Source organism: Drosophila subobscura, chromosome O (genome assembly GCF_008121235.1).
Source record: "Drosophila subobscura isolate 14011-0131.10 chromosome O, UCBerk_Dsub_1.0, whole genome shotgun sequence".
Classification (NCBI taxonomy): domain Eukaryota; kingdom Metazoa; phylum Arthropoda; class Insecta; order Diptera; family Drosophilidae; genus Drosophila; species Drosophila subobscura.
This window is the reverse complement of record NC_048533.1, coordinates 19,600,378-19,623,952: the sequence shown is the minus strand read 5'-3', so window position 1 is coordinate 19,623,952 and position 23,575 is coordinate 19,600,378. Positions and strand designations below refer to the sequence as shown.

Below are 23,575 nucleotides of genomic sequence, written 5' to 3'. Positions count from 1 at the left end.
ATTAATAACATACCCACATTGTATGTATTAATTATGAGTGGTCAAGCTTTGTGAATAACCCCCTCAAAAACTGGATTAACTAACTGTCTGTATGGCAGCTACTTAAAGACAAAGGGAGACTCGGAGAACCTCAGTGAAACTCAACGAAACGCAGTTGAGCAATGGAAAACTAATCGCAGAACTGAACGAACACCCTTGGATCGCACGCATTGAGTTCACTGACTCGCTGGGAGATCAACAATATTTGTGTCTTGGGGCACTCATAGCTCCCCGTCATGTTGGCACCGCTGCTCATTGTCTAAGCTATGACGATACAAAGCTCTCGGCAGTGGTCATCGGCGACTGGGATTCGAGCAACAACATCACCGAACAGGACTGCAGTGCCCAGGGCTTGTGTGCACCGCTCCCTCAGCGCATTGAACACCAGACAGTGGCCATACATCCAGAGTACGCCGTCCACAAAATCGACAATGACATAGCTGTGATCGAGTTGGCGAGGAATGTGGAAATCTTCGACTATGTACAGCCCATATGCCTAGCCACAGCCGAAGAAGTTTCAGCAGCGCTCCACGTGTCGGGCTTCCTGAGACCCAAGAGTCAGCGAACAATGCAGAGAATTAAGATGCCATTTAAGAAACTCCCCACCGAGGAGTGCCAGAAAAAGGTTCGACACAATACGATGGCAACTTCGAACATTTGCGGCATCACCGACTTCAATCCCATGTCCGGGGCTGCTCTCATCGAGGCACACGGAGAGCCACGCAGGTTCCAGCTGGTGGGCATTGCCGCCGCAGGATTTAACTCTGAGCCGAGTTTGCATTTACACACGAATATTCGCTTGCATTTGGATTGGATTCAGCAGAACTCTAAAGTGTGAACCACTTTGCGACAGTTTGATTTATGAATAAAAACAAATTTCAAACTCCATATTAAGGCTGACTTCGTTCCCTTTCCTTTCCGTTAATAGAATGAAAATGCTCTCCTCAGGTTATTTACACAAAGTTTCCCCAAACTCAAACCCAAGTGCATAAATCAAACGGAAACCCAAAACACAGTTGGTGCTCGCACCTTTGGACTGTCGCCTGTCCCGAAATTGGATACTTTATGCCACCCAGCCAGCACCCAGCCAGCACCCAGCACCAGGCACCCCCATTGCTTTCTGCGCTCCTTTCTGCTTTCTGTTTTTGGGTAAATGCAGTTTTTCGGCACTTGCTTGGCGCCCAAGGACCGCACGTAAGTACATATCAGCATTGGAATAAATTATATTTTCGAGGCAACTCCTTATCGAGTGCAAGCAACCGGAGCAGCGAGTCGCAGGAATATGGAAATGTGCTAACAGCTGCAGCCATAAATTCTGCTATGTGCAGTCGGCACGGGGTGGCACTGGAACAAGTGAAGCAAAAGATTTAGTTTGCCATTGAATCACAGCTAATTGCCAACACACCCCCTGCTCCGCAGCTGAAGGGCTCCCATGAAGTCATCACGAAGGGTGCTGTCAAACAGCGTGATTACGCACAAACGAGTCGGCCAACACCAACATGGCATGAAATGATTAATGAGCCATAAACTGTGAACTTGGGTTGGCGCACCAAAGACATTCGCAGCTCTTCACAGAACACGCAAAAACTCTCGCCCTCCCTCTCTCTCTCTCACACGCAAAACACTTGCTCCGCAGATCAAAAAATGAACAGGAGCTGGGCCAACATTTTAATGGCATTTTTATTGCACGTAAAACACAAATTGAGACAGGATGAAGTGCAGAGCGCCACACATGCCAATTGTGTGTGTGGCAATTACATTTTTTGAAATGTCTTTTTAAACGATTGCAACATTTCATTTAGAGTCGATATCGAAATAAGTGTATTCCAGCGACTTCCACTTCAGTTGTTATTCAGCCGCAGCAGAGAACGGATCGCAGCAGACACAGGCAATATGCTCCCATCTATTTTTCTCTTATTATCTGGCATAACGCTGGGAAGTAAGTTTTGGTTGAGTCATTTGTGGACTGTTTCATTTTCAGTTCCTATTTCTAGATGCATTGGCCAGCGAATCAATCGATTGCGTGACTGCGAACAGTGATCAGGAATCACTATTTTGGCTTGGAACAATTCGTTATTTCAGCCCGCTTACCGGCCGATTGTATCCCTGCTCTGGCGTTGCCATCACCTCTCGCCACGTACTGGCGCCGGCGCACTGTGTGATCTGGCAGCACGAAAAAAAGACTACAGCTTCAGGACTGGAGGTGAAACCCATCACATCAGGCGGATTTTCATTCATCCAAAATACACTTTGGAACGCTCTGATAACGATATCGCTGTACTACTGCTGGGGAACGATTCTGTGGTGTCTTCCTGCCTGCCTCTGGCGGAGGAGGTGCAGGCTGTTGCCCTCACTGCCTGGCGCTTCGATGTGGCGACCACCGCACTGGGTCCAAAGGGGAAAAACAGTCTTCGAACGAGTAAAATTACGAGCCAAGCCTACTGCCAGCGGAATTTCGAAGGTCTGGCCATAACGGAGCATGAGGTGTGCGCACACATACCGACCGACAGCCCAATATTGATGGGTTCGGCATTGCTGGACAGGGGCATGGAGAACGGCACTGAGACATGGCAGCTTTTGGGTATCTCCACGCATGGACCACCCCCTAGCAAACGTCATATGCCGACCCTGTTCACACTTGTTTCAGCGCACAGGAAGTGGATTACCGAGATAATTAATTTATAATCCCACCAAGTGAAAGTTTACAAGAAAATAAATGCAAACGAGATAGCAATATGCAGAATTATGTATAAATACTTATGCAAAGCCCTCCGGCTGATGAATTATAATCAGCAAAGTCAGAGACGACTGCCAATGAGTTGTGCGAATTAATGCAGTCTTTGTTGAGTCGACGACCTACTCGCAGCTCACAACGAGATGCTGGAACAGAGTTTACATTTATTTGTATTTGTTATATTCGTGCTGCGTGAGTTTTCCTTGCAAGGTTCGTGCGGGAGGCGACCTCAATTCAATTCTTTCCTCCTGAACACACAGTTTTTGCGGCAGTGTGCGAAGAGCGAGCCTGCGGACGACTGGATGAGAGGCAGCTCTACAACGACAACGCGTACGCCGAGCAGGATGAGCATCCATGGCTGGGTCGTCTTGTCTACAGGAACGAAAATGAATCATTCATATTTCATTGCGTTGCCGTACTGCTCGATGCCCGTCATGTTCTGGCTCCCGCGAGCTGTTTCAAAGGCAGCAAAGTCAACGAATTCACACCCCACGCGGTGATGTTCGACACCTCCTCGGACTGCGCACAGGCCAGCGTACACAGCAGAATGTTCAAGATTGAAAAGATTATTGTGCATCCCGACTACAAGAACAACACCCTTGGGGATGATCTAGCTGTTGTCAGACTAGATCGCGATGTGCCATTCTCCGCCTTTGTTCAGCCCATTTGCATGCCGCACTCCTGGGAAGGACCAGCGAACTTTGTTGCAGCTAACGTGGATCTGATTGGCTATGAGATGGGAAACAATACGCGCGGCCGCCTCATCAAGGCTTATGCGCACATCAGCGATCCGCAGTCTTGTTTGCTTCGATACCCGGAAATGAGCCAACGTCAGATGTGCGGCTACATCAAAGGAGCGGAACTGCAGCCTGGATCGCCATTGATAGGCGTTCGTGTGGACAAAGGTTTGCCAGCAAATTATTATCTCATTGGCAATTTAGTGGGCGGCTACGATCCATCCCTATCAGCGCCATACTTGTTCATTTTCATTGCCCCATACAGGAATTGGATTTTGGATAATATTCATGCCAATTGATCGCAATATTTCATTATTTATTTTATTAACTCCGTATATAAAAACAATTTATTTAAATTTATTTTTTTCTCTCCTTGTTCTTGGTTTTGTTGAAGATATTTAAATACATAATTAATCCCGCAAATCCTGACCCGGTACTTCAGTTTATGTTGGCGGAATATACAAAAAAAAAAATATGTTTCTGAAAATTTTGAACTCAAAAAAGAGTTGTTTGCCGAACGGACACCAAAAATAGAATGCACAACCTTTTTAAATCATCCTTGAAATGCATTGCGCTGCCACATCGCTACAAAAAGGTAGCATCGGTAACGATAGTAACGATAGTACTATCGTTTTTAAACATCTAGAAGGTCATCTCTATTGTGGGCTCATGGTATGTTTTAGGGTATTCAGCGTGTAATACACTAATGGAATTTCGATTGTAAAGACATACATTGTTTGTACGTAGAAGTTTATATCCGTTTATATCCTTAATTCCTAATGAATTTAAAAAATATATAAGCATAAAAAGAAAACAGAAAATATATATGTTCTGATATTGCGGGGCAAACTCTATTTTAAATGCTGACATATCTGCCAAAAAAAAACTGAGCCAACAAATATATGCTGACAATTATTTTTTGTGTGTAGAAGGTGGAGGTAGAGGAAAAAAGTGCGCTCAAAAGCGTAAAAGAGAGTCGAAATAGATTTTTGGGGTCAAAAAAATACGTCTCCCATGGCTTTATTCAAAATTAAATAATTTTACTGAAACTAATAAATGAGTTATTTATTATTTGTGCTCTTTTGGCAATAATGGACGTTTGGCAAACCATATGCATTATTGGCAAATGCCAAAAGCATTCTCAATTCAACTACCAGCTCTTTATGTTACTTTTGTATTTTCAGTTTGAATTTCAAACTGCCACTGCTGTACACATGTTTACATGCCAGGGTACGCATTTCGCAAACAGCAACGGCGGCGTCACACATCTATGTATATACTGTATTGTCAGTGGCGCATCTTCAACTTCTTCAACTATTCGGTATTTTTGTGAGCTATGGTAACACTGCCTAAGTTCCCTCCATTTTTTTACATCAAGGCGTCAATCTAGTCTGCGAATACTAGATTAAACTGATGACAACCGTTCTAGATAACTTCCTACGAGCTGAGAAGATCGGCGAAGGCACATACGGCATTGTGTACAAGGCGCGCAGCAACCTAACTGGACAGGATGTGGCGCTCAAGAAAATCCGGCTGGAGGGGTGTGTAAATCAACAATCAAGTGCAGGAACAGGCATCCAGCGTCCTTTCTAGAGTCGAGGCATTGTGGCAACCATCAGTTGGCAAACGGCGTGCAATGCAGCTACATTTATATACGTGTATGGCGACAGCGAGCATCCTGGCTGCTTACGCCATGTCCTTGACGAATGTCAAACAACTCGCAGGCGCCTGCTGCACAACACAGCCAGGATGATGTGCGTGCTGCGCTGTTATTTCAAAATGCGTAGCACCACATGATTCGGCTGCGTGGTCCAGCCACACCTTCAGCATCAAAGTTGCAAGCGTTCCTCATACATTTCATACATTCCGTGACTTTTACTGACTTTTCCCGCCTTTTTGCAGAGAGGCGGAAGGTGTGCCTTCCACGGCCATCCGTGAGATATCCCTGCTAAAGAACCTGAGGCATCAGAACGTGGTGCAGCTGTTCGACGTGGTCATTTCTGGCAACAATCTGTATATGATATTCGAGTACCTCAACATGGATCTGAAGAAGCTAATGGACAAGAAGAAGGATGTCTTCACACCGCAGTTGATTAAAGTAAGCCGCTCAGCTGCGTTGTCTCACATTTAAGCTAAAGCATTCATCCTTTTCAGAGCTATATGTACCAGATACTCGACGCACTCTGCTTTTGTCACACCAATCGGATACTGCATCGCGATCTCAAGCCCCAGAATCTACTCGTAGACACGGCGGGCAAAATAAAGGTAAGGCAGCATGCAAGGCTTACAGTCTGTGGATTCCGTGCTAATTCCTCGCTGTAGTTGGCAGATTTCGGACTGGCACGCGCCTTCAATGTACCCATGCGTCCTTACACCCACGAGGTGGTCACGCTGTGGTACCGCGCACCGGAGATATTGCTGGGCACCAAGTTCTACTCGACTGGAGTGGACATCTGGAGCCTGGGCTGCATCTTCGCCGAGATGGTAAGTAGTTCGTATAACTCCATAAATTCAGTAAGTCATCAATACGCTGTCTTAGATTATGCGACGCTCATTGTTTCCCGGAGACAGCGAGATCGATCAGCTGTATCGAATCTTTCGCACTTTGAGCACGCCCGACGAAACCACTTGGCCGGGTGTGACACAGCTGCCGGACTTCAAAGCCAACTTCCCCAAATGGGAGGCCAGCAATGTGCCTGCACCCATCCGCGAGCACGAAGCCAACGATCTTATAATGGTGAGCATCAGCAGCCAATCAGCATACAGCATCTATTTATAATTTTATTTTATTCTTCTGCACAGTCGATGCTGGCATATAACCCAAACATACGCATCTCCGCCAAGGATGCGCTTCAGCATGCCTACTTGCAGAATGTGGAGCACGTGGAGCATGTTGCGCTGCCGCTGGACCCCAATGCGGGCAGTGCTTCTCGCCTCACGAAGCTCGTCTGAGTGTCGCCCAACCCCGGATCAACCCTAGCTAATTTCTTGTGATCTGTTAGTATAGTAAGTCCAACGACTACCTCACTACCACTTATCCACCTAATATATAACTAGAGAAATTACATTCTGACTGTTGTCTTCCTTCCTTACAGCGGTGGCAACTTCATATCATCCATTCCTAACGCACACACAACAAATTCTTTAAATACACGTTCATGCCCATCAAGTACTAACTGAGTTTATTCAAGATACTTTTGTATATCGGTTCAGTGCACCAGGCGCGCAGTGAGAAAGTAGCGTTTCCGATGCCTAGGCGAAACCTTGGCACCTGCCTCCGAGACTGTAGTGACGCCACCGTTGCGCTCCGACTGACGTTGCCGCTGGCGACTGCGTTGATCGTCGCGCATGTACGTGCCCAGAGCATTGCGCATGCTCTCGGAGAGCGGTGTGGGTCTCGGGGCGTCATTATCGCCTTCGCCAATGCCGTGAGACGTTGCATCGGCCAGTGGTGTACTATTGCTCGAGTTATTACCATCGATCACGTCTTCGCTTTGATTGGCCGAGTCGCTGGCGTCGACTGTGCTTACTGGGGACTGGACTTTTGGCGATGAGAGCGGCAGCGGCCGCAGAAGAGTGATCCTTTTGGTGTTGATTCTACCCAGACTCGGCTGCTCCTGTGGCTCCCTCTCCGGTGAAGGATCGAAGCCATTGTAGTAGTTTGCCTGAAAATCTTGCGGACTGAATCGCTGCACGCCGTAGTAACTGCCGGAGTTGGTGTCGTAGAAGAACATGGGCTGAGCTGGAGGCAACGGAGGTGCATAATAATCGTACGGATCATCATACTCCTGAGAGTCGTAGGAGGGCCTTCGTTTTAGCTGCTTGCGACGCTTTCGTTTGCGTTTCTTGGAGCTCTGCACCTCTGGAATCGGTTCCTCTGGCTTTGGCTCCTGTTCCTCATCCACAGCCTGAAGGAACACCGGCGTTGTCTCAATGATATTGGTGCTGCCATCGTTGAAGAAGTTAGCCAACGGATTGGTCAAGTTTCGCAAACTAAACGAGGGCTGAACACTTCGAATGAAACTATTCCATACCCGGACCAGCGGACGCTCTGTGGTAGTCGTTGATCCCGCCTTGCCTTGGCCAGTTAGCTGACGCCTCCTGTAGCCACCGCGGGTACTAGGCAGCAGGACATACTGGTAGTTACTGGAGGAAGAGTACAGAATTAGTACATAAGTAAATCTTATATTAAGCTGATGTTTCCTACTCTTTTTTGGCTGGATGATGTGCCTGTGGCAAGCTCTGCTGCAGCTCCAAAGACGGCGTCCTGGCTGATTCAATCTGTGTGGGATAACTCCATGCTACAAAGAGCAACAAAGCTGTGACCAATGGCCAATGCATGGCTGTTTACTGTTGCTGCAATATCCTTAGGTGAAGGCCAAGCTCTGGCTGCGTCTGTTGCCCTTCCTGGTTTCGAGCACACTGCGACGAATCGGAGACGCAAACCTAGTGGTCATGACCATTGTTTTGTCTTCGACGGCATCTCATTAGAATATTTGATGGTGGTCCACTGAACTGTTGGCGAAACTCTCAATATTCAATATCCATTTCGGTATGAAAATGGCATTGTTCCAGGCCGCAGACAGGCGGCTGTGTTGGCGACATTAACATTAGCTAACCCAATTCGGAGGGTGTCGAAAAGAAGAACATTCTTACCCCGCGGCTTCGTGGCAGCTGCCAATCTCGCCTTCTCCATACATATGCTAATAGATTTTTATAGATTACACAATTAATATGCCATTCAAGGCATCGTCTGTGATTAAGAAACTCGTTTGCTCTGCCTCGCGCTGATCTGGGAATGTTGTCAGTCGTCGAAGATTTCGAAAATGATGCCAAGTCGTTTCGCGAAATGCTTTCTCCTGATGAATTTCTGTTTGTGGGACCAACTCCTTATCGCGAATATATGATGATCTGTCTAAATATGAGTAGGTGCGTATTTATGGGTGCATTTTCTTTGCCAATTCCACTTCTTTATGGCATGCCAATTCTGAGTTTATGCAAACTTAAAATGGTATTTATCATGGGTTGCCTCCATTAAGGCAAGTTTTATAGCCTCGATATGTAGAACAATTTAGAAATTTCATTTAAATTAAGAAATTTATTCATGGAATAGTCGAAAGGGACGGACAGGTCTTAATGAGAAGTCTCATGACGAAGGGAAGGCTGGCCTGAACAAGCCAAAGCGTGCAAAAGCAAAGCAAAAACAAATGGAAAATCAAAGTAAATTCCTAACAAGTGTTTTTCTTTGCATTGCGGCGAGAGAAGGTAAACGAGAGAGAGTGCGAGAGAGCTGTCGGCCGAGGAGAGGGCTTTCGGCTGGAAAAGCTTTGGCTCTGGCTTTTTGGCCAGGAAACGGTTCAGTCTACTTTGAGATTCCTGGCCAGCAACGACGCGACATACGACAGTGGCCGCGGCGCGTGCTCCAAAAAAGAAAAGAGGAAGGCTGGGAAAACGCCAGCAGCAAGGAGCTGTGGCTGTGGCTGTGTCTGTGGCTGTAACAGTTTCCACCAAAGTCTAGGAAAACAAGCCCAGAAGGAGGCGCATTTAAGTGGCAGTTGCTTTTTTGGGCTAAGCTAAGCAAGCGATTCCGTGTGATTTCTATTCATGTATTTGTATGTACGTGTCTCTTGCCTGTGTGCGTGCGCGAGACCCAGTGTGTGTGTGTGTGTTTGTGTGCCTTTTGTGTATCCGTGGAGCATTCTGTTTTTGTGCTGCTGCTCCAAATTTATACAGAGCATATTTTGTGTCCATTTAATTGAATTAAGTAAAGGGCTCCGCCACCGAGCCGAGTGTCGCCATTCCGTTCCATCTTTACATAAGAGCAAGCGTGAGGATACAGATACAGAGAAAGACAGAGCAGAGCAGAGCAGAGAATGTCAAGAATTGCGTAAAGTTTGTGTGGATTGGCCCGTGTGTGCCGTGGCCCGTTTGTGCCGTGGCTCGTGTGTGCCGTGGGAAAATGACATTAAGTGCTTAAGTAAATTATATAAAATCATTAAACGCCCCGCCGACGAGCATCCATAACACGGCAAATGTGAAACGACAGCTGCAGCCTAGCCTGGAAACACACACAGTTTCCATCGCTACAAGATAAACCGATTCGCCCAAGCCATTTTCCTTGCCTTTTGGCCAAATGAAAAATTCAAAGCCGTCACAACGGGCCTGTAGCTGGGTGGTGCGGGGGTGGCGAACTAGATTTTCGACATAGGCGGGCTACTGTCAAGGTGTGCGCTACCTCAAGGCCTAGTGGCTAACCCTAAACCCAACCACAGGCACGCACACAACCACACACCCACACACGTGTCCACACACACACAGCCGTACACTCTCCCAATGGAAACATCTTGGCGGGCGTTTTGTTTTCCATTTTCAAGTGCGCTTTTTGGGGGGTGCCGCAGAGCGAAGGAGAGCACCCGCACCCGCACCCGCAACCCGCAACCGCAACCGACCCACCAGGTGTCTGACTGAAACAGTTTTTGGCGTCACTTTCGTTTTCGTCGTTGTGCCCTCGCTCAAGTGCTGTGCTTGACCATAACCACTAAAAGTGTCACAATGCGTACACACCGCGTGTTGTCCTCGAGCGCGTGCTGTGTATTTGTTTTCGTGTGGCGGCCGTGTCCCACGAGCTTACGCTCGTAAGCTCGTTTACTTTTGAGCGACGCCGCCACCCACGCCTGCACGGAGAGCCAGCCAGAGTTGCTCTCTTGCTCCTCCTCTCTTCGCGATTCCATGCCGCTCTCTTGCTGCGGCACATTCTCTCTGCTAATCAGCTGTTTGTGTTGTTTTGAATCGCATTCCTCCATTCCGTTATTCCTCCATCCGAAAACAACAAAGCAAAAAGTACCGTACATCCGTGGCTGCCTGTCTGTCTGTCGGTCATCTGGTCACGTTTTACCCATCCCCCCCAGCCACCACGCTTGGCAATTTAAATTTTATTGTGATTTTTACTCTTTGTGCGAGCGTCTTTGCTCGCTCTCTCTCTCTCTCTCCTTCTCCTGCTTATAGAGCAATTTAGCGACTAAAAGTATGCTCCGACAAGCCATCAAAATGATGGCTCTACATTAGCCTGACAAGGCTTCGGGGATGGCCAAATGAATGGCATTGGGTGGTACATACACTGGTGGACTGGCCTGGGAAAATGACATCGAAGCCACCTGTCGAGTGGCTAAATATTTAATACGTACCTCAGATTTATGGAACACCAGTGCTTTGTGTATCCCAAAAGACCCCAAAACTTTACCCGAACAACTCGGCCAAGCCATATATCACAGTGCATGGCTTAGTCCACCAGCAGCTGGAATACTTGTTTCTTGTTTTGGCCAATGCCTTGGCATGCGGCCAAGTTCCCCTTTTGGGTTTCCGTTTCCGTTTTGCTTGGAAATTGCAAAACTTTTGGCTGTCTGCCTGGCAGGAGCAGCATTGTCACAGTGATTCGGGGTCCGCTCGGAAAAGCGATGAAATTTCCATATTTCTCGCATTAGCCAACAGTCACAGTGGCGGTGGCGGTGGCGGTGCCAGGGGCGTTGCTGAGTGACTGCTCATTAAAATGCTATAAGTGTACGAACAATTGGCATGTTGCACGAGCAGCGGGTGGTGCCGCCGAGCTGCGAGCTGAATAATTAACACCCCAGCCAATACCATACCTGTGGCTTCTGCCGTTTATTGGGTGCTCAGGAGCGTACAATTAGCGAATTGGCATTTTGGTAGATAAAATCAAGGTAGTGCCGTATGGCCAGGAAGCTGGAGAGGATGCGATTGTTCTCCCAGCGCCAGTCGATCATCAGACCCACCAGATAGAAGTTCTGTGTGTTGTCGCCCTTCACCTGCATCCCCACCAGCGGAGCTCCAATAAAGTAGTCATCGGGCTTGGCCTGATAGCCGCAGACTGTGGTGCTGCTGGTGACAATGGAGCTGACCTTCGACTGGCAGAAGCCACGACTCAGGGTGTTCAGCCAGGTCTTCATCTTGAGATCCTCCTTGACTCGCAGGCCGGCCACAATGAATGTCTGACCCACCAGCGTCTCATTCACCAGATGGGGTGGCGGCATGCAGGCGGGCATCACATTCGGGTTCAGCTTGGCATCCCGCTGCAGGGTGAGCACGGCCAGGCTGTTCTTCAGCGTCAGCGGATCGTACTCGGGATGAATGGCGATCTCCGCCAGCTTTATCTCCTGCGCGGGCACCACACAGAATCCATCCCGGTCGCATGTCGGCTGGCTGATAACGGAGCTCTTGTTCCACACTCCCAGGTGCACGGAGAACGCCTCCGCCTCGCCATTGTACTGCACGAAGCAATGGGCGGGTGCCAGCACGTTGCGCTTGGAAATCAATACACCGAGGCAACCATCGTTCCGGATCTTTCCCTCAAAGCCTGAAGGTCACATTTGTATCTAGGGTAACTCATTCCTCTCTTCTCTGACAGAAACTCACCTTTGCCGAAGACAATGCGTGCCAGCCACTGGTGCTCCGTGGGTGTGGCAAAGGATCCCTGCTTGAGAAACTGATCCTCATTGAAGTAGCCACACTCGGTGTCCTCCAATTTGGCAGAGCGGACGCCCGTGCAAGTAGCCAGCAGCAGCGTGATCACAGCGATTCCCCAATGCATTGCAAAGCGCGACTCAAAGTCAACTGAAATCAACTCGGAAATCCGAGCTCTAACGTTGAGCCCTCTTGTTGATGCAATCTTGGTGGGTTTCCCCAGAAGTCTACTGCGATTTGTATTGAATGGCTTTCAAATCAACAATTTGTTCTGCTCAATGCAATTGACTAATGTTAATGAATGTTCTCTGAGTTGATTGCATTAGAAACCTGTTCCCAGATACGAGTCTCTGGGCAGTTCCCAGCACGATGCAACACATTGTATCCCCTTCGTATGAGTTCCGGGATTATTTATTGAAAACATATAAAAACAGGTTACAGAACCTCCAACCCATAGCAAGTACAGTCTGGGTGGAGGTGGATCCTACTTGGTAGCTGTATTCTCCATTATCCACGGGCGAGCACGACGTAGATCCTGATAGATATGAGTGGTGGATGCACCCACGCTCATCACCCTGGCCAGCAGAGCAACCACATAGAAACTGTGCGGCACATTTCGCTCCACGCTGATGTCCATCAGGGCCGTGCCCTCGTAGAACTTTGTGCGCTTGACGGGGAAGCCGCAGAGCTGGTTCTCGGGGGGCAGGGTCGAGGCGGAGGTCAGCTGCTTGCACTTCTGACGGGACACCGTCATGGCCAGACCCTTGCCCTTGATGTTGTCCGTGTGGGTGAAGCCCGTGAAGTGCAGGTTGCGATTGATCAGCGACTCTGGCTCCGCGTTGCCCTCCATGCAAATGGGTTGAATGTAGTTGGTCCACTCGAGAGGCTCCACCAGGCGCAGGATGGCCATGTCATTGTCGCCCGTGTCCTTATCCGCATCCGGATGCACCTTGATCTCCGCCACATTGTACAGCTTGGGCCCCGGCACACAGAAGCCCTTGCTGTTGCAGGCGAACTCCTCGTCCGGTGAGTGGCTCTCGTCCCACACGCCCACCATCACGACGGCGCTTACATTGCCCGTGCGGTTCTTGAAACGCTTCACACACGTGGCGGTGGTCAGGACATGCAGCTGGTTCACTATGACCACGGTGCATTTTGTGTTTGCGTAGCCACTGCCTGATGGATGACACTTGGAGTCAGTGAGAGCTGAGAGCTCAGGCAGCGAGTGCTGCACTTACCCGTACTCTGCAGCAGAACTCCTATCCAGGGATACTCCGAGGGCTCTGTCCTTTCGTCTGTGGTATAGAGCAGTCGCTCCTCCAGGCGGCCGCACTGGGACTCACCCGCTGTCAGGGCTACGGGGAACAATTAGAAGTTACCTAAAGCTATAGGGAATAGAGATTTGTGTTTGCACTCACCACCCAGCCAAGTCACAACTAAAAGTTGAACAAGTTTTCCAGCCACAACCATTTCGATCTCCGCTTGTCTCTCTCGTCTGTCCAAGTGCTCGGATCAAACTGAGCAAACCGCAACGCCAACTACACAGCTTTGTCTCAAGTTTACTGCGTATAAAGCGCTCCATGAATCACGCGAAATCTCTCGATAAGATTGAATGCAATTAACTGCCTGGCAGTAGATATTTCTCTATACGTAAATGCCACCAAAGATAATCATTCTGGAAATTGAAAGAATTATCCAAGAAGCTCCCGAAATGCCGATTAAGTGCTCCACTTTTCCACCCAGTGTATGCCAGTATTGCTAAGGACAAGACCAGTCAATTACCAGAGAAAAGGACACTCATTATATACCGATTAGATTGTTGGAGTCCTTCGACCCGCTGTCTGCCATTGGGTGCTCCCTCCTCGGAGGGATGCATGTGCACAGGCCCGCCCACGCCTGCGTCTGGCTCTGAATAATTAATGTTTCAATTAGAATGCTATTATCGAGGGCAAACACAAGCTGCTCAGCAGCCACTGAAGGTGAAGGACACCGAAGGACACTGTAATGGATCGCGGCAGCGGGGGGGCCTCGACTGGATTTAACACTCGGCACTAAATATGCTTACAAATTGCCCCGGCCAGATCCGGCTGGCAGCTTATTGTCCACTCCGACAGCGCTCTTGCAGCTTGACCTGCTAGAGGCGAGGAGGGGCGGGGCATTGTTATGAATCCCCCACACCCACACCCCAAATACATCATGCCCATTCCCTGCCCCTTTCCGGCCTAGTGTGTACCGAAGCGGACTTTAATGAACAAGCCGCTCGTTGGTCATTCAGCAATAAAACTTGGCTTTGGCTCTGGCTCTGGCCTTGGTTTTTGGCCTAGGCCAGCGAGTACCCCGGAGGGAGCACCAAGAACACAAAGAGAGAGAGAGAGAGAGTGGGGTTTGGGTATGCAAATTGCTTGGGCCTGCGTGGGCTTTGGGTGCGCCTTTTGCTTGTAAAAAGGGTCGAGAAATGAGCTCCCTCCTCCGTCGGACACTTGCGTGTCCCTCAATCTTTAATCGCTGCCGGCACGTGAGCAAGTTGCCTCTCCGAGAATGGCTAATGGCGGTGGCTGGAATCGAACTGAATCATTGATTGCAAAACTTCAACTTAAGACTTGGAATTTCTCTTATCCTTAAAGCTGGCTCGGACCACTATGAACACAACCATGAGCGAGGTCTGGCAATGATGTTAGGATGACGCGTGACGGCGAAATTCCAGCAATTTTCAATCCGAAACGGGTCCGCACACCTGCCGTCGTTGTCACCGGGGACTCATCGACAAATGTTCCCTACAGCAGCAACAATAACAACAACAACAGCAACAGCAGTGGGACTGGGACGGGGACAGGGCCGGGAGCCAGCAGCAGCTCGGCAGGAACAGCAGCAGCAGGAGGAGGTGGAGGTGGAGCTGGAGCAGGAGCTGGCACAGGAGGAGCGACAGGCGGCTGCGGCTTTAGCAATGTCCTCACATCGAGCAATCCGCAAATAACCCACCAAGACTCGATCTCGTCGAGCCAGCAGGATCCCAATGAGGTAATCATTATACCAGCGGACACCCCCACGGGGGGTCCCGGCGGCCACAATGCACAACACCACTTCGGAGGCGACTCGAGTGACACGCAAACCGGACTCGACTCGCAGCAGCAGCAGCAGCCGAATGGCCATGGGGAGGAGCCCGAGTTGCGCTTCAGGAAACTGCAAGCCTGCAAGCAGTCCTGCTGCTCGGAGCTGGCCCGCAAGGTGAGTCCACACGCCACAACCCTTTCCACTTGCCACATGCCACATGCCACTACTCCCATTGCTTGTTGCAGATGTACTTTGGGGTGTGCGTGACCATCCTGATGACTGCCTCGTGGGTGGGCGCCACGCACTGCATCAAGTACATGTACAAGTACCGGGCGCCCTACGATGACGTGCTGAACGATGACCAGGACACGTCGTCGAGCCGGGCCGAGCTGAGCGCCGAGCTGGAGGAAATCATGGCCATCAGCGACTCGTCGCTGCATCACGTCGAGGACGCCACCGAGATGTTCAATATACCACCGCGGCAGCCTGTCTACTTCAGTGCCCCGTTTTTTGCAGCCTGGTTCTTTACCAACTTCTCGCTGCTCTTCTTCCCCATCTACATCCTGGGCCTCGTGTCCACGCGCAAGTGCGACAAGCTGAGCGAGGTCCTGGGCGATGTGCTGCGCGGATTCCGGGAGCGCGGCTTCACCGTGGGTGAGTCTTTCCCTCTAGCCACTCGGCTCCATTCAATGCAGATACAGTTATGAGCTGTACCTTCCCGCAGGTCGCTTCCTGAATCGCTGCCTCTCCTTTTGCATTTTGTGGCTGGTCACCACCTACCTGTATACGCTCTCCCTGAACGTGCTCTATGCCACGGATGCCCTGGCCCTGTTCGCCACCAATGTGGCCTGCGTCTATCTGCTCTCTTGGGTGATCCTGCACGAGCAGTTCGTGGGCGTCCGAGTAAGCAGCTACCAAGTGCATTGTACGCTGCATAATTATCCAATTGTTCCACCCAGATTGTTGCCATCATTCTCTGCGACACGGGCATCGCGCTGCTCGCCTACATGGACGGCATCACGGAGAGTCGTACGCTGAGCGGCGTTGTTCTGGCCACACTTGCCGGCGCTGGCTATGCCGTGTTCAGGGTAAGTCACACGATGATTGTGTGTCGTGCCTTGGGCTCATGTCGCCCTGTCGCCTGTCGCTTTTGTAGGTTATGTTCCGCAAGGTGATGGGCGATCCGCCTGTGGGCCAAATCGCGTTCATTTTCACCGCCCTGGGCTTCCTGAATGCCCTTCTGCTGTGGCCAGTGGTGCTGGCGCTCTACCTGACTGGCACGGAAAGCCTGACATCGGAGAGCATACCCTGGAACCTCCTGTTCGCCGCAAGCCTCCTGCTCTTGGGTATGCCAACCTGCCCCTGCCTCTCCCTTCTGCCACAGTTTGAAACTTTTATCGTTGCAATTAATTCCGCTTGCAGTTTTCCACGTTCTGATGCAGTTCAGCGCCGCCGTAACGTACAACATGTTTGTGACATTGGGTCTGATTACCGCTGTGCCCGTTTCTGGTGGTATGTACCATGAGTGGGTCTCGGGTCTTGGGTTTGCTGAAGGAGATTCCGTGACTGCAAATTGTTTTAAATTGTTATATAAAAAGCTAAATAAGATCTAAAGAGGGGAAACCTTTGACCCATCGAACTTATTGAACTTCCCACCTATCATAGCCCTCGATGTCATACTGTACAGTGCCAACTTTGCGGGCATGAAGCTGGCCGGGGTCATACTCATTGGCATTGGGTTCTTCCTCGTAATGTTCCCCGAGAACTGGCCCGACTACATAACGCGACTGCTGCGGTAAGTGCAGAATGTGAATTCACTAATGAACCATAATATTGCTACAAATTACAATTGTTATGCAATTAATACGCTAATTTTCTTTGTCAGAGTACAGAATCGTGCGTGTTTCGTTCAAATATATTTTACAACTTATTTGTTGTGTGTTTATTTCCTTTAATTTCCTTTCCCTACGTTGTTGGTTTCAATTTAGTGTTCTTTGTTTTATGTTTATTGCTAAAAGAGTTCGTAACATTAACGACTAAAAGTACAACAATTAAATCATCATCGCATTAATTGAAGTTTCTACTCATGTAATAATTTATGATTTGTGATTAAAACAAAACCAAAAACCATGTTGACTTACCAGTGTACTCACATAAACTCTATATATTTAATTTTATGTAAACAAACATCTTGCAGCAAGAGCGTTCGGGCCATACTCCGTTACCAATGTTGTTGTGAATTAGCCGAAATTCGCTATGCTCATTCGGTAGGCCAAAAACACAAGCTAAGCCAAACCCCCAAGCACCCAAACCACCCACCCCGAAAACCAAATACCAAACAATTAGTTATATAAAATAAACTAGAACCGTAGGCAATCCTAAGATCTGTTTTTTTTCCTTGTACCATTAAAGAACCTTCCATCTCTAGCGATATTGTTAAGTAACAGATACTTGGCAGATTTTTTACTGAACACCACTTCTATGCTATAGCTACATATACTAGGTACAAGTTACAATAATCCTCACATACGTATACATGACAAACAATACCCAAAACAAACACTTTGGCTTCCAACTTTTGCGCTCACCCTTGTTGAATTGAAAGATATGTTTCCTAGACATGTGTATCTCTAATTGTAACTCTATTTATATGTACACACGAACTACATACATATACATATATTATATGCCTTGTAATACATACTATACATACCAAAAACATGCATATATCATGTATGTATCTATATCTATATCGTTATCGTTATAATCCGTTAAACCGACACTTCTTCGGCTGTTGTGCAATTGGTTGACAATCCCGTCTCATTGTTGTTCTAAACGTTACTTTGGCGGAGTTGTTACTCTTTATACACCACCATACATACTCGTACATAAATATATATTAATTGTCGTTGATCTATTTGATAGTTAAGCTTTATTTCGGCAGCCCCATCCATGCCATCCCTCAGTTTACCAGAGACCCAACCATTCTTTTGTTTTTTCTTTGTGTAAAATATCCTTCTGGTTGTTGGTTGCTGATGCTGAGGATCGGTTAATCCATATCGTAGTAGTTCGTACACCCAAACACAGTCTAACACACCTCACTGACACACCCACCCACACACACACACAACTCTCTACGTAGATTGCCTTTCCATCTGATATCTGCCGAAACTTTCCAGAGGAGTTGGCTGCTGGTGGTGATGTTTGGCTGATTGTTGTGTGATCTCATCTGAAACGCTTACTTTTGACTTGGCCCAATATATCTACATACTATTGTATGGATCTGTAAATAAATTCCGATTATTGTTTCGTTCTTTTGGTACTGAAATTGTCTGCACCGTTTAGTGAGGCGAGCGCAAGTAACCATAGATGTTATCCAGATGTTACCAGCATGAAGGAATGTACTCGAGATGCCCTCTCGGTCCACCCCTTATCCTTTCTCGTTAGACCAATTCGAGTGCAAGTTTTCCAATCTCCCATGCCCTAGCCCTAAGAATGTCGTCCCTCAGGTTGTTACTGCAAGAAGGAAACAAACAAAAACCCCTTTAAAAATCGAACGGAATCCTAAATAGAGATATACATAAAAATGCATTCGAAAATGTTACTGATTGGCATGTTTAAATTATGAAACCCAGCTCTTCGTTTTCTCATCGTTTCGTATCGGATTGGAGGCTTTTTCGTTTATTCCAAATTCCACTTCTCTTGAGTTTCTCTTTTCATTTTTCTGTGTTCTGTCTGTCTACAAGCCGAACGAATTCTACTCTATGCTACTACTATAACTCTACCTACCTATGTACCTGCCTACTTCTTATATATATAAACAAACGTGTCGATATTTCAATTGTATTTTTGCAGAAGCATCATAATGCTGGGTCACAACGCGAGGTGAGTTTCGTGCGTAGGCTCTGAGAGGAGAAATGAGTTTGTTTTCTTTTTTTTTGTTTTGTTCTACAACAACACGGTGACCAAATCGAATAGGAAATAGCATACCCTAATAAAAAAAACCCGAACTAATACTAAATAATACTTGTACAATATTTATCCAAGATCCAACTGTAAGCGAAGTTTGTTTTCAATTCGATTTCGATTTCGTTTCTTATCCCATAGTCAACTAATCTTGCCTAGAACTTTTGGTATTTCGGGTTTCATTTGGCTTGTGGAGGGTTGGTTTATCGATTCTTCTTACTCCTTACTTAACTCTCTTACTCGCATCCCAGTATGATTTCAATATCCTCTCCATAAGCTATAGCATATTCCATATTCAGAGTAAAGTAAAAAGCTATCAGATACTGTAGAGCCAGTCCCAGCTGAATTCCATTTGCTAATTCCTTCAAAACTTTTTGATTCGAAAAGTACTCCCACTCGTGCCAAGGTAAGTCGAGGCGTGACCCTCTGCCAGCAACTATTTTGAAGCAACTTCACTCTCACCCCTCATCCAACGTTTGTCATTCCCGAGTTGTATGACAGACACACTCCCACACACCCGAAGTACTGTACGTAGATGTAAACGAATGGAATCATGAATCAGTTTCTCGTATAATTATTTTGGTGACTGAAATCCACTGAAATTCCTATACCAGCAGCTCTCTAGTAGAATGACATTTCTGATTTCTGATTTCTAATTTCTGATTTCTGATTTGTATATAGAAAACACCGCTAATCTGTACTATTGCTTCTTTTTTCTTCTTGTTTTTCTACTTCACCTCTGCCACAAACCTGCCTATCTCTCTCTCTCTCTCTCTCTCTCTCTTTCTCTCTCTCTCTCTCTCTCTTATTACTCGACTATTCTATTCTCTTCGAACTGTTCTCTCTCTCTCTCTCCCCTAACTCTTCAAACACTGAACACCTCAACATGTAAACGAATCCGACCCGATCATTGCAAAAATCTACACTGCCAAAAAAAACATACACTCGTGGATGTATGACTGTACATGCCCATTCATGAATACACACGAACAACACATGTAGCGGTAGGCCAGCGCTTTGTAAACGAGATGCTATAGTCCCCGGACCGTCCACGAGATATGCGCAGCGGCACATCACGCGCACGCACCACATAAGCTAAGAGTCGGACAAGTCACAGAAAATGTACAGAACAAAAAGCAAACCGCAACCAGAACATATAAACAAATCTATCTATATTTTGTAAAAAGATTTTCAAACCAAATTAAACAAAAGCCAAAGAAAGTCCTGTACTCAATTGCACCACTTGCCAGCCTTTGGGGTAAGTACCAACAATCTTCATTCCGTTTGTATGAAAGTTACGACAAGTGCAAGGTACAGTTGCCCACCCGTAGAGTTAGTCGCCCGGCGACTGGGCCGGGCGGGAGTCGCGAATGGATCATCGTGAATGCCTTTTTTTCGTTGTACTGTTATGTTTTCGTCCTTTTGCTGTAACTTTTCCTTTAATATCCTCTTCAAATTATGCGTTCTTTTTCTCTCTCTCCTCTCTTTCTCTATGGTCTCCACAGATCGCAGCATATTTATGCATCCCATTATAAACATAAGCGAAAGTATTATGCGGTCAACACAAACCCATATGTTGTTTGAGCCAATCGCATGAATGCATCGCAGATCTCGTGGCGGTCGATCGTGGTGGGCACTGGGCCGTGGGCATATTTGCTTAGACCCCACGGCCGCGGCCCCGCCTCGAGCCAACAATGTTTTTTGATAACCGTTGTCTGACTGTTGAGAACAATTTTTGTACCAATTACCATTTAGTAGAGTAAAATAGTTTCCCCATAGAGGAAATTCAAATGAAACGAACAACGGTGAGAGCTCCAGATTTGTTTTTCTTAAATCATTTTTCTATTATTAATTTCCTAAACTCTGTAGCCTCACTACTTAGCAACCCGATCACGCACAGTCCACCAAGTCACCTCTCGTCACTTATCACTGCATAAAATATTGAATTATTTATGGTAAACATTTGCTAACTTCTCAGTTAAATTCTTCTATTGCTTTGTGAGTGTTTGCACTTTGCCTATGTTGTTGTTGGACAGTACCTAAATAAATCGTTTATGTGGAAGAGCACAGCTTTACCTACCTCTAAACAAAATGTATATTTGTGGCACTCGTAAATCGAACCACCCCGCTTAAACCCACACAGACATACACTCCACACACTCCCACACCTACACCAACACACAATATACAGGAATTTGTGTAAATAACTTAAACCGAAACATCAGTAAAAAATCAGTAAAAAGTCTTAGATCTCTCAGGCATTTGTGCGAGAGTGTCAGTGCACTGCAGACAGCAGCCACAAGATCCACAGATGGAAAGCCCGTCGATTATTGTCTGAGCTGCAGTGCACATACGATGCTCAATTCGAAATTAAATAGTCTTGCAAATGATTAATTTATGTAAATGTGAGTGTATGTAGCGCATTAGAATTGAACACGAAAAGAAATGCCTAGAAACTAAATCAAACTAATGCCAAACAAAAGAACTTGCCTCCAAAGAACTCCACAGCCCGAGCCAATACTAACATGTACAATTTTTTCTAACAAACAAAAAACATCAACAAAACGATGGTTTAGATGGGGTCGCGGCCCTCGGAGCGGTACTTCAATAGGTCAGCATCCCACCATTATCGACTATCGGACGGGATACATAAGGTCCCATCTTCGTTCACCCTCTGGCCGTGTGAGATGACTGATCTATCGCCAACAACCAGCGGATTTCTGCATGGCAGCGTCAACGCACAGCATCACCAGCAACTTTTACAGCAGCAGCAGCAGCAACAACAGTCCCATCAGCAGCACCACCGACAGCACCACCAGCAGCACCTGCAGCGCCAACACTCGCACACCTCGCTCACCAAGATCCACCGCCAGAGCAGCAGTCACAGTGTCCATGGCGCTGGTCGGTCGGTGGCTGCCGGCACCACGGGTCGACTGTTCTCCTACTTTGGCAACGAGCACGAGCATGAGCGAAAGAAGTCCGAGACGTCCTTCTTCAACCTGGGCTTCCGTCGAAAGTCCACGGTGGTCTACTATGCCCCAACCGATTAGGGAGACTCTCAGCTCATGCATATCAAGGCGGAAGCACACGACGAGAAAATACAATCATTCAGTGTTTAAGGACTTAATAGATGTTTGCACCTTTAGGCGATACAATTATGTCGATGTCATATTATTGTCGTTGTTGTTGATGTAAAAGTTTAATCGGAACACATGCAGTTTACAATTTTGCTCAAATATAACACAATTAAATGCAACAGTTGCAGCTACAGCTACAGATACAGATACAAGATACAGTCAATCCAGAATCCACACCACACCACGCCCAGCCTTCATGAATCGAGCACCCGAAAAGAGCTCAAAAGTGCCCCCAAATGTTAACTATAATCGCGAATGATTATTATTTAATACTCATAATTATTACGAAATTGTGTAAGGAATCGAAGCCAATTGTTTTTAGCAATTATATACATACAAGCATACGTTAATTATAACTGAAATTGCATAGTCAAATGTTTTAAAGTGGATCCACGCAATGGCAACCCTTTTGAAGGAAGCGCGACGAACGCTAGATCGAAGACGAGAAACCCAGATACTTAAGGCAATTAGTTTATAGACTTCAGCAACAACAAATTGGGATTCACTTGGCTAAGCAAAACCATTAAATTGTAAGCTCATCTAGCCACTAGATCCAAGAGGTTCTTCATTTCAGACTCAACTGTGCATTTTGGATTGGATTTTTGTTGAGGTTGAACTGATTGCGAGTCGAGTCAAAAAACAAATTAAAGTATTAGTATTTTTTAAACGTTTATGTGTTGTTCGTAATTAGAAATTCGAAGTGTTGTAGAGTCGAAATGAATCAACGAGGAAACAGTTGTATGTATTAACGTGGCCGGCGATCGTGTGGCCCACTCTCTACCCCTTTGTTGGGGCCTGCAGATCCGAGCTGCGTATATATTGTATTGTACTTTGTTGTGTAGCCACATCCAATAATTGATTTGTGATAGTTTTTAAAAATGTTTGATAACCAACTGCATACACATACCCCTACTTTTACCCACCCGCCCACACACAGAGAGGCAATGGGTGTAGCTGGGATGTACTTAGAACACACAAAACTGAACACGAAATAAATAGTTGAAAGAAAACAAAACGGAGTACTTGATTGAATTATTTTAGGGACTTCGACAACGTCCCTTAGTTGGCTATGAGTTTATTGGGCGATGACAAGCCGTGTGGCAACTGGGAAATTCATCAGTAATACAACATCAACCATTCAAATTACATCTCCCCTTCCAAAAATTATTTTAAAATTCTAAAAGGATCGAAAAATTAATATCAAAGTCCAAATTGGAAATTGTTTTCTTTATATTTCGTGGACAAGATATACCGATTTTGGCCGGATATAGTGCGCGATTCAATAACCAATCGAGGCAGTGCCGTCGGGTGATCACGAACTTAAAAAAGATAACGAAATCGGAAGAGAACTTGCGACGCTCGTGCGTAAAAGAATTATTTTGGTGTTCCAACTACTTTTGTTATTTGTTTGTCTTTTGTTTTGTGATAAACCA

At 46.9% G+C, this 23,575-nt stretch overlaps 8 protein-coding genes across 14 annotated transcripts; 5 read left to right on the top strand and 3 right to left on the bottom strand.

Annotated features, from left to right (window-relative positions):
• The first annotated feature begins 33 nt into the window (after positions 1–33).
• On the top strand, positions 34–877 carry LOC117899150 (phenoloxidase-activating factor 3-like). The gene is made up of 2 exons (XM_034808958.1): positions 34–50; positions 109–877. Exons 1-2 carry the CDS (start codon positions 34–36, stop codon positions 875–877), a joined length of 786 nt encoding a protein of 261 aa, XP_034664849.1.
• Positions 878–1,895: 1,018 nt separating this feature from the next.
• LOC117897211 lies at positions 1,896–2,615 on the top strand. The gene is made up of 2 exons (XM_034805915.1): positions 1,896–1,978; positions 2,034–2,615. The coding sequence occupies exons 1-2, from the start codon at positions 1,933–1,935 to the stop codon at positions 2,510–2,512; spliced, it is 525 nt and encodes a 174-aa protein (XP_034661806.1). The 5' UTR covers positions 1,896–1,932; the 3' UTR covers positions 2,513–2,615.
• Positions 2,616–2,916: 301 nt separating this feature from the next.
• LOC117899126 (CLIP domain-containing serine protease 14D-like) lies at positions 2,917–3,809 on the top strand. Its single transcript, XM_034808918.1, has 2 exons — positions 2,917–2,965; positions 3,034–3,809. Exons 1-2 carry the CDS (start codon positions 2,917–2,919, stop codon positions 3,807–3,809), a joined length of 825 nt encoding a protein of 274 aa, XP_034664809.1.
• Positions 3,810–4,881: 1,072 nt separating this feature from the next.
• LOC117896203 (cyclin-dependent kinase 2) lies at positions 4,882–6,682 on the top strand. 3 transcript variants are annotated; one of them, XR_004649011.1, is made up of 7 exons: positions 4,882–5,051; positions 5,413–5,608; positions 5,665–5,775; positions 5,833–5,994; positions 6,050–6,247; positions 6,313–6,516; positions 6,606–6,682. XR_004649011.1 is itself a non-coding variant. In XM_034804331.1 (7 exons), the coding sequence occupies exons 1-6, from the start codon at positions 4,924–4,926 to the stop codon at positions 6,460–6,462; spliced, it is 945 nt and encodes a 314-aa protein (XP_034660222.1). In that variant the 5' UTR covers positions 4,882–4,923; the 3' UTR covers positions 6,463–6,507; positions 6,606–6,682. The 3 variants fall into 3 exon arrangements, 2 of the variants coding, with proteins under 2 accessions (XP_034660222.1, XP_034660221.1); XM_034804331.1 differs by having other exon boundaries at positions 6,313–6,507; XM_034804330.1 differs by lacking the exon at positions 6,606–6,682 and having other exon boundaries at positions 6,313–6,573.
• Positions 6,683–6,719: 37 nt separating this feature from the next.
• On the bottom strand, positions 6,720–8,003 carry LOC117899124. Its single transcript, XM_034808917.1, has 2 exons — positions 7,718–8,003; positions 6,720–7,656 (listed from the first exon to the last, which is right to left on the bottom strand). Exons 1-2 carry the CDS (start codon positions 7,849–7,851, stop codon positions 6,720–6,722), a joined length of 1,071 nt encoding a protein of 356 aa, XP_034664808.1. The 5' UTR covers positions 7,852–8,003.
• An 869-nt stretch (positions 8,004–8,872) lies between these two features.
• On the top strand, positions 8,873–23,148 carry LOC117896201. 4 transcript variants are annotated; one of them, XM_034804325.1, is made up of 11 exons: positions 8,873–9,126; positions 14,613–15,213; positions 15,285–15,693; positions 15,764–15,942; positions 15,999–16,127; positions 16,196–16,385; positions 16,462–16,551; positions 16,705–16,834; positions 17,237–17,306; positions 18,895–18,924; positions 21,582–23,148. In XM_034804325.1, the coding sequence occupies exons 2-11, from the start codon at positions 14,668–14,670 to the stop codon at positions 22,053–22,055; spliced, it is 2,247 nt and encodes a 748-aa protein (XP_034660216.1). In that variant the 5' UTR covers positions 8,873–9,126; positions 14,613–14,667; the 3' UTR covers positions 22,056–23,148. The 4 variants fall into 4 exon arrangements, with proteins under 4 accessions (XP_034660216.1, XP_034660217.1, XP_034660218.1 ...); XM_034804326.1 differs by having other exon boundaries at positions 8,873–9,130; XM_034804327.1 differs by lacking the exons at positions 8,873–9,126; positions 18,895–18,924 and having other exon boundaries at positions 14,639–15,213.
• LOC117896205 (phenoloxidase-activating factor 3) lies at positions 11,146–12,147 on the bottom strand. Its single transcript, XM_034804332.1, has 2 exons — positions 11,941–12,147; positions 11,146–11,881 (listed from the first exon to the last, which is right to left on the bottom strand). The coding sequence occupies exons 1-2, from the start codon at positions 12,113–12,115 to the stop codon at positions 11,181–11,183; spliced, it is 876 nt and encodes a 291-aa protein (XP_034660223.1). The 5' UTR covers positions 12,116–12,147; the 3' UTR covers positions 11,146–11,180.
• LOC117896206 (phenoloxidase-activating factor 1) lies at positions 12,306–13,557 on the bottom strand. 2 transcript variants are annotated; one of them, XM_034804333.1, is made up of 3 exons: positions 13,407–13,557; positions 13,223–13,343; positions 12,306–13,160 (listed from the first exon to the last, which is right to left on the bottom strand). In XM_034804333.1, exons 1-3 carry the CDS (start codon positions 13,456–13,458, stop codon positions 12,473–12,475), a joined length of 861 nt encoding a protein of 286 aa, XP_034660224.1. In that variant the 5' UTR covers positions 13,459–13,557; the 3' UTR covers positions 12,306–12,472. The 2 variants fall into 2 exon arrangements, with proteins under 2 accessions (XP_034660224.1, XP_034660225.1); XM_034804334.1 differs by having other exon boundaries at positions 12,306–13,164; positions 13,227–13,343.
• Positions 23,149–23,575: the final 427 nt, after the last annotated feature.

Bases quoted from the DNA above. Each gene is read 5' to 3' on its own strand.
- LOC117897211 (XM_034805915.1), top strand. From the start codon at position 1,933: ATGCTCCCATCTATTTTTCTCTTATTATCTGGCATAACGCTGGGAA. The intron at 1,979-2,033 runs GTAAGTTTTGGT...TCCTATTTCTAG, and splicing joins ATCTGGCATAACGCTGGGAA to ATGCATTGGCCAGCGAATCA.
- LOC117899126 (XM_034808918.1), top strand. From the start codon at position 2,917: ATGCTGGAACAGAGTTTACATTTATTTGTATTTGTTATATTCGTGCTG. The intron at 2,966-3,033 runs GTGAGTTTTCCT...CTGAACACACAG, and splicing joins ATTTGTTATATTCGTGCTGC to TTTTTGCGGCAGTGTGCGAA.
- LOC117896203 (XM_034804331.1), top strand. From the start codon at position 4,924: ATGACAACCGTTCTAGATAACTTCCTACGAGCTGAGAAGATCGGCGAA. The intron at 5,609-5,664 runs GTAAGCCGCTCA...CATCCTTTTCAG, and splicing joins TCACACCGCAGTTGATTAAA to AGCTATATGTACCAGATACT. The intron at 5,995-6,049 runs GTAAGTAGTTCG...ACGCTGTCTTAG, and splicing joins GCTGCATCTTCGCCGAGATG to ATTATGCGACGCTCATTGTT.
- LOC117899124 (XM_034808917.1), bottom strand. From the start codon at position 7,851: ATGCATTGGCCATTGGTCACAGCTTTGTTGCTCTTTGTAGCATGGAGT. The intron at 7,657-7,717 runs GTAGGAAACATC...CTCTTCCTCCAG, and splicing joins CATCATCCAGCCAAAAAAGA to TAACTACCAGTATGTCCTGC.
- LOC117896205 (XM_034804332.1), bottom strand. From the start codon at position 12,115: ATGCATTGGGGAATCGCTGTGATCACGCTGCTGCTGGCTACTTGCACG. The intron at 11,882-11,940 runs GTGAGTTTCTGT...TGTGACCTTCAG, and splicing joins ACGCATTGTCTTCGGCAAAG to GCTTTGAGGGAAAGATCCGG.
- LOC117896206 (XM_034804333.1), bottom strand. From the start codon at position 13,458: ATGGTTGTGGCTGGAAAACTTGTTCAACTTTTAGTTGTGACTTGGCTG. The intron at 13,344-13,406 runs GTGAGTGCAAAC...TGTTCCCCGTAG, and splicing joins AGTTGTGACTTGGCTGGGTG to CCCTGACAGCGGGTGAGTCC. The intron at 13,161-13,222 runs GTGCAGCACTCG...TCCATCAGGCAG, and splicing joins CTGCTGCAGAGTACGGGTAA to TGGCTACGCAAACACAAAAT.
- LOC117896201 (XM_034804325.1), top strand. From the start codon at position 14,668: ATGACGCGTGACGGCGAAATTCCAGCAATTTTCAATCCGAAACGGGTC. The intron at 16,386-16,461 runs GTATGCCAACCT...TTCCGCTTGCAG, and splicing joins CGCAAGCCTCCTGCTCTTGG to TTTTCCACGTTCTGATGCAG. The intron at 17,307-18,894 runs GTAGGCCAAAAA...GTATTTTTGCAG, and splicing joins AAATTCGCTATGCTCATTCG to AAGCATCATAATGCTGGGTC.